Source organism: Dipodomys ordii, unplaced genomic scaffold, assembly GCF_000151885.1.
Source record: "Dipodomys ordii isolate 6190 unplaced genomic scaffold, Dord_2.0 Scaffold71, whole genome shotgun sequence".
In the NCBI taxonomy this organism is placed as follows: Eukaryota; Metazoa; Chordata; class Mammalia; order Rodentia; family Heteromyidae; genus Dipodomys; species Dipodomys ordii.
Window position 1 is genome coordinate 1,536,779 of NW_012267287.1, and position 7,122 is coordinate 1,543,900.

At 56.6% G+C, this 7,122-nt stretch overlaps 1 protein-coding gene across 1 annotated transcript in view; it reads left to right on the forward strand.

Annotated features, from left to right (window-relative positions):
* Cfap99 (cilia and flagella associated protein 99) overlaps positions 1-7,122 on the forward strand; it is a 29,551-nt gene that overhangs the window by 16,829 nt on the left and 5,600 nt on the right. The window contains exons 9-14 of the mRNA XM_013023877.1: positions 730-823; positions 1,923-2,219; positions 2,581-2,785; positions 4,765-4,906; positions 5,122-5,273; positions 5,396-5,601. Coding sequence (XP_012879331.1) covers positions 730-823; positions 1,923-2,219; positions 2,581-2,785; positions 4,765-4,906; positions 5,122-5,273; positions 5,396-5,601 — 1,096 coding nt within the window. The remainder of the gene's footprint in view (positions 1-729; positions 824-1,922; positions 2,220-2,580; positions 2,786-4,764; positions 4,907-5,121; positions 5,274-5,395; positions 5,602-7,122) is intronic.

Here is a 7,122-nt window from a genome sequence, read left to right on the forward strand (position 1 = left end):
GGGGGAGACCCTCGGCCACGTCCTGTGGGGGGGAGACCCTTGGCCACGTCCTGTGGGGTGGGGGAGTCCCTCGGCCATGTCCTGTGGGGTGGGGGGAGACCCTCGGCCACATCCTGTGGGGGGGAGACCCTCGGCCACGTCCTGTGGGGTGGGGGAGACCCTCGGCCACGTCCTGTGGGGGGAGACCCTCAGCCACGTCCTGTGGGGTGGGGGAGACCCTCGGCCACGTCCTGTGGGGGAGACCCTCAGCCACGTCCTGTGGGGGGGAGACCCTTGGCCACGTCCTGTGGGGGGGACCCTCAGCCACGTCCTGTGGGGTGGAGGGAGACCCTCAGCCACGTCCCATGGCTTCTCTGAAGGCTTTGTGTGCAGGCGTGACCTCCGGTGGGGAGGTCTGCTCACCCTTATTTCTCCCGTTCTGGGTTGGGGGTGGTGAGACCAGCTTTGGCCTAAGGCAGCAGAGGGAGCCAGACACATAGCCCATGCATCACAGCCCACTCCCGGTCTTCAAACTCTGACCCCTTGCAGGAAAAGGACCTACAACTCAAGCGATGTTGCTACTGCCACGATACTAAATTCCCACTGAGTAGTCAGTCTGTAGCCCGGCTGTCCTCACATCAAAGGTGGCTCCCAGGAGTGGGGTGGGGGTGGAGGCCTTTGAGCGTTCATCCCATCTGGTCAGGTCCCAAAGCAGCAGTGGGTCAGGCCACCCGTGCCTCACCCTTCCAGATGCCAAGATGGCATGGCCTTGCTGCAAGGTGCTCGTCTTTGAGACAAAGCCTGGGCCTGGCAAGCGGAAGAGCTGCAGACTGCTGTGTCTCCAGTGGGTGACCAATAAATGGATGGATGGATTGATGATAGATAGATGGATAGGTGGACAGATAGAAAGATGGATGGATGGATAGGTGGATAGATAGATGGATGGATAGATGGATAGATTGATGATAGATGGATGGATAGATGGATAGATAGATGGATAGATGGATAGGTAGATGGATAGGTAGATGGATAGATAAGATGGATGGATAGGTGGATAGATAGCTAGGTAGACAGATAGATGGATAGATGATAGATGGATGGGTGGATAGATGGATAGATAGATGGATAGATGATGGATGGGTAGATAGATGGATAGATGGATGGATAGATAGATGGATAGACAATAGATAGAAGGATAAGATACACAGAGAGATTGATAGATGGATAGAGGGATAGGTAGATAGATGGATAGATGATAGATAGATAGATGGATAGATGGATTGATAGATAGATGGATTGATAGGTGTATGGATAGGTAGATAGAGTTAGAGATTCCCATGCTGTGTAACTTGTTGGTTCATTCCCTTGCTCTCAGCTCTCTCCTCTCTTCCCCTCATTAACACTCACACCTTCCCACCTTTGGAAAGACGTGGAAGTCAGCATCATGCTGCTTGAGACCTTAAGAGGTAATATTAAGCTAGCAGGGGCCTCCCCTCAGAGACCCCTGACATGCCAGACAGCGCAGGCTCCCCCCGCCCCCTGCCCCAGGACCTCACGAATTCTCAACATGAAGTTTAAAACCATTGTTCTGGCTTTCTTGCTTGGAATCATCTTTGTCCAGCACTTGCGGCTCAGCCCTGGTCTTGTGACCACGGAGGGGGAGAAAGAGGGAGATGGTATAGAAGAAAGAAACACTATAGACTGGTGCACTTCTTCCTGCAAGAATTGCCGAGCCACCCAGTCCCTGGCCCCCAACTAGATGACAGGGCTCAGGCACACCCAACTAGGGATTGAGGAGCGTGGCGAGCTTTTCTGTCCAGGGGCTCACAGAACTCAGGAGACACATGTATTTACTAATGTACCCATTCACCATAAAAGCACACCAGTGGAGGGGCGTGCAGGACAGGAAGGGGAGAGGGCCGCGGTTTTTGTGTCCTGTCCAGGCGGACGGGCCTCCAGGGCCCGCTGCCTGTGGACAGCCAGATGCTCATACAGGCACTGATGCTTCCAGCCGCTGTGGAGGCCTCGCCACACGGACTCAGCCCTCAGCTCTGCCCCCTCCTGGGGGCGGGGAGTCCCATCCTGGAGCTAGTGAGGGGCAACCACCCAGACGTCAGCCTATCAGCATGGAGACGCTCCCAGGATGGCAGGAAGCAGGAGGGGAAGTCCAAACACACTCCTTACGGCATCGCAGGGGTCCTGTCCAGGCTGTGGCCGGCTGAGGTTGGGCGGCAAGCAGAGTACGTCAGCTCAGGGCCACACCTGACGGTATAGTCCCAGCTTGGTGCAGGAAAAGACTTGGTAGGACTTGGGGAAGGGGACCCGGGTTCCTTCCTGTTGGCCTTCCCACCACCAGCCAGCTCCCCCTCCCATGTCTATGAGTTGGGCTGAAGGTGAGAACTTAGGTGGCTTAACAGGTACATGAACAGGTGGCCAGACAGGTGGAAAGAAGGAGGTGGTTGGTGGACAGATGCACAGAAGGAGCAGGTGCCTGGTAGGATGGAGGCGAGCACTGCCCCTGGGTCGGCGGAGCTTACCACAGCCCCCAGGTACCCCTGACCAGAGGAGGAACCCCAGCAGCGCCTCTGCCCCTCCCCTCAGGGTTGACAAGCTGATGGACGGGTGCGGGGACTTCTCCGAGTTTCTCAAGTGGCAGGAGAAGATGCAGGCAAAGGACCGGGAGGAGCAGCTGGCTGCAGGCGAGTGCCGACGGCTGCAGGGCAAGCTGAGCCATCTGGAAGCCGTTCTGGCCCGACAGAACCTCATCCAGCAGAAAAAGCAGAAGGCCGACCAGAAGAAGGAAGAGGTGACGTCATGGCAGGAGCAGGGGCCAGGGCTATGGGCTGTGGGGCCAGCAGTGCAACTTCCAGGAGCCACAAGCCACAGCCAGCGAAGAAGTGGGCCTGGGCCCCAGGCGAGCCGTGGCTGGGCAGCTCCTGTGGCCGTTGCTTCCAGGCTGACCCTGAGCCATCTCCTAACACCATACGAGGGTGGAGGCCTCTGTGTCCTCACCTCAGCAAGCGTTGGGGTTTTAGCTGCCTGACTGGCTGGTGGTATCCAGGTGTGAACTGAAGTCCTCGTGTGATGTATGGGGTTTTGTGGTGCTAGTCATTTTTAGGTAGAGTGCCACCTGCGGAGGCCGGGATGCTGTCCACCGGTGTCAGGCTTCCCCTCATAGCTCTTGGCACGGGCGTGTGCCACCATACCCAGCTGTGGATCTCATCAACCATCCCCCCACGCTACCCTTCTCCCAATTCCAGCCTCCAGGTAGCTCGGGTCCAGTCACGATCTGCCAATCCTTCCATAGGTGCTGGGTTTTTATAGCACTTGTTGGGCATCTATAGGTTAATTGCAATTTTTTCTTCTCTAATACATTGAATCAATCTTTTATCTGCATCTGAAACTACTTGATTATATTTTTTTCACTCAACTTTTTTTTTTTTTGTCAGTTGTGGGCCTGAACTCTGGGCCTAGACACTGCCCCTCAGCTCTTCAGCTCAAGGCAAGCGCTCTACCACCTGAGCCACAGCAGCACTTCCAGTTTTCTGAATGGTTTATTGGAGATAAGAGTCTCACGGACTTTCCTGCTTAGTCTCCTGAGTAGCTAGGATGACAGGCGTGAGCCACTGGTGCCCAGTTTCAACCAATTTTATCCTTCTTTTAAAATAATTTGATGAACCATGTAAATAAGCAGCTCTATTTAAGTAAAACTTTTGCCTGGCACCGGTGGCTCACGCCTGTCATCCTAGCTACTCAGGAGGCTGAGATCTGAGGATCACTGTTCAAAGCCAGCCCGGGCAGGAAAAGTCTGTGAGACTCTTATCTCCAATAAACCACTAGAAAACTGGAAGTGGTGCTGTGGCTTAAGTGGTAGAATGCTTATCTTGAGCTGAAGAGCTCAGGGACAGTGCCCAGGCCCCATGACTGACCAAAAACAAACAAACAAAAAACAAAAGTAAAACTTTTTTTGTGTGTGTTCTGGAGCTTGAATTTGGGCTCAAGGCTAGTGCTTTACCACTTGAGCTACAGCTCTACTTCTGGCTTTATTTTCTATTTTCTTTTTCAGTTGTGGGGCCTGAACTCAGGGCCTGGATTCTGTCCCTCAGCTCTTCAGCTCAAGGCTAGCCCTCTACCATTTGAGCCACAGGGCCATTTCTAGCTTTTTCTGCTTATGTGGTGCTGAGGAATTGAACCCAGGGTCTCATGAATGCAAGATAAACACTCTACCACTGAGCCACCTTCCCAGCCCCACTTCTGGCTTTTTGCTGGTTGTTTGAACCACGATCTTTAGATCCCAGCCTTCTGGATAGCCTGGATTACAGGCATGAGCCACCAGTTCCCTGGGTTCCGTTCCTCAGTACCACATAAAAAGAAAAGGCCAGAAGTGGTGCAGTAGTTTAAGTAGTAGAGTGCTAGCCTTGAGCAAAAAGCAGCTCAGGGACAGTGCCCAGGCTCTGAGTTCAAGCCCCAGGACTGGTTAAAAAAAAAAAAGTAATTTCTTAAATCCTATATCTTAGGATAGCTTTATAAAAGATTTACAAAAAGGCTGCAGACAGTACAGAGTTCTGCATCCTCCACGCGTCCCCTCATCTTGAACATTTCACATTACTATGTACTTAGGTCTCTAGGGCTGCCGCAACAAATTACCAAAGAACAAAATCCACCTCCAGGCCTGTGGCAGGAGGAAGGGAGCAGGACGTGGGGTGGTCTAGAGGCAGGGCTGGGCTGGGGCTGGATGGCAGGCGGGAGCAGCCAGCTCTCACTGTGGCGGTCCTGTCTGAGCAGACGGCAGCGTTGATGCTACAGTGCACCCAGAGGCGCCAGCAGGAAGACAGGTGCATGAAGGAGCTGGTGGAGCAGGTGATAGAGTCACAGAAGAATGTCAAGGTGGCCCAGATGAAGCTTGTAAAAGGCCGGCGGGAGATAGGTATGGCAGGGGTTTTCCTAGCTCCTCTCCTCCCTGCTAGGGTCCTTGGCAGGCGTGCTACTGGGGTCCCTGCGGCCCATGTCCTTGGAGAGAGGGCTGGCGGTGGACAGGTGCTCCCTAGTGGCCTGAACTAGGGATTTGAGCGGGAAGTGGCCCCTGCCCAGTGCCTGCCTGCCAACCCCCCAGCCCTGTGAGCACTCTGCTTGGTCCCCAAGTTCAGGAGGTGATGGAGGAGAGCCGGGAGCTGCTGCAGCGCATGGCTGAGGAGGCCAGGGAGGAGCAGAGGCAGCGCTGCAGGCTCATCTCCCAGCTGCGTGCTCTGGAGACACAGCCCACGCGCAAGGGCAAGCTGGTGGACCTCACCCAGGTGAGGGAGCCGAGCCCAGCGGCCTGCAGCGCCCACCGAGGCCAGAGGCTGGCCCTGCCCTGCTTGAGACCTACCCAGCCCACGCAGAGCTGGACCTCAGCTCCCTTCCCTGTGCCCCCCAGATCCCCGGCTATGGCCTGGAGGGAGAGATGTCTGTTGTGGAGCTTCAAGAGCGACTTGTTCTGCTCAGAGAGGCCCAGAGGCGCCAGGAGGAGGAGAAGCGGGATCAGATCATAGAGAGCAAGCGTGCTAAGAGCCTGGAGCTGCAGAACACAGTCGAGCAGATCTCCCTGTGCCGTGCAGCCATGGGGAGGACGGCAGCCTTGCGGTGGGTGCCTGGCCCCCAGGGAAGGCAGCTCCTGAGGGCAGGGAGCAGCGAGCCTGCCTGGGTGGGATCCCCCCCCCTGTCCCCTCCCCTGGCAGCAGGCTGATCGCTGTAACTGAGCTCTATCATCTTATGAGTTGATTTTCAGGCATTCCAGAAATGGTGGGGAATGGTGGGATGGCCGCGGCACCCGGCACCGATGACCTGGCTGCAGTCTTGTTATGCCTGGGTCACATATGTGACACTGAGTTCGCAGAGGTGCCTCACCGCTAGCTAGCTGGCTGCAGAGCCATTTGGAAGTAGCTTCCGGCATCTGCTGCTTTATTCCTGAACACTGTAGCGTGAGTCTTCTAAAAAAAGCTTGTCCTACATAGCCATGGCACCATAACACAGCTAGGAAAGGTGACGGAAAGTCCCGGGACTGCCTGAACATCCTGTCTATGTTCACATTTCTCCAGGCATCTCAAGACTGTGAAAACTGTGTGTGTGCGTGCGTGCGTGCGTGTGCTGCTCCTATGGCTCAGGTGCTGTCTTTGAGCTTTTGTGTTTTGTTTTGTTTTTTGGTCATGGGGCCTGAACTCTGGGCCTGGATGCTGTCCCTCAGCTCTTCAGCTCAAGGCGAGTGCTCTACCACTTGAGCCACAGCGCCACTTCCTTTTTTTTTTTTTAATACAAGGTAGCCACAGTTCCACTTCTGGCTTTTTGGAGTTTATTGGAGCTAAGAGTTTCCCAGGGTTTCCTGCCTGGGCTGGCTTTGACCCGCGATCCTCGAATCTCAGCCTCCTGAGTAGCTAGGATGACAGGCGTGAGCCACCGGTGCCCAGATTGTTGTTATATATTTTTAAACCTCACAGCACACGCATGCGCACACACATTCTAGCTTGTTTGTCTCTGGGGCGGTCCCAGCCCAGTGCAGCTGTCAGGTCAGCCCTGTCAGGCTTGGGCAGGCACCCTCAGTCCACCCAGGGTCTTGCTGGACCCTGGCACAGCTATTGCAGGGGAAAGCGGTACCCAGGCCTGGAGAGGGGCGGGTGGCAGGGTAGACGGGGAGGACTCAACATCCCCAGCCCTCCAACACCTGCTGCGGCTGCCACGGGGTGGGGCGGCGGGCACGAGGAGGGGGCACGGAGGGCGGGCGTGTGGAGGGGGGGCGCGCGGGGCCCTTCCCGTCCACCGCGGCGCCTGGGCGGGCGGAGCGCGGTGTGGCCAGGCTGCCTGCAGCCAGCCTACGGGCACACGTGCCCGAGCAGCGGGCCTGCGGGTACACTCACGCACGCGCACGCGCGCTCTCCGGAAGTGGGGCTGTGGTTCAAGTGTGCCAGCCCCGGGCAGAGCAGAAAACAAGCCAGCTGGGCACGGCGGGACGGGCACCAACAGCCAGCAAACGAGTGCTCCGGCGGGGGGCGGGTGCGGGGAGCCGTCCGCGGTCGGGGCGCGGTCTCCCCGCCGACCCTGACCCAGGCTGCCGGGTGCAGGTGGGAGGAGAAGAAGGCGCGGGCCCCGGGGCCGCCCAGCGCAGACGAG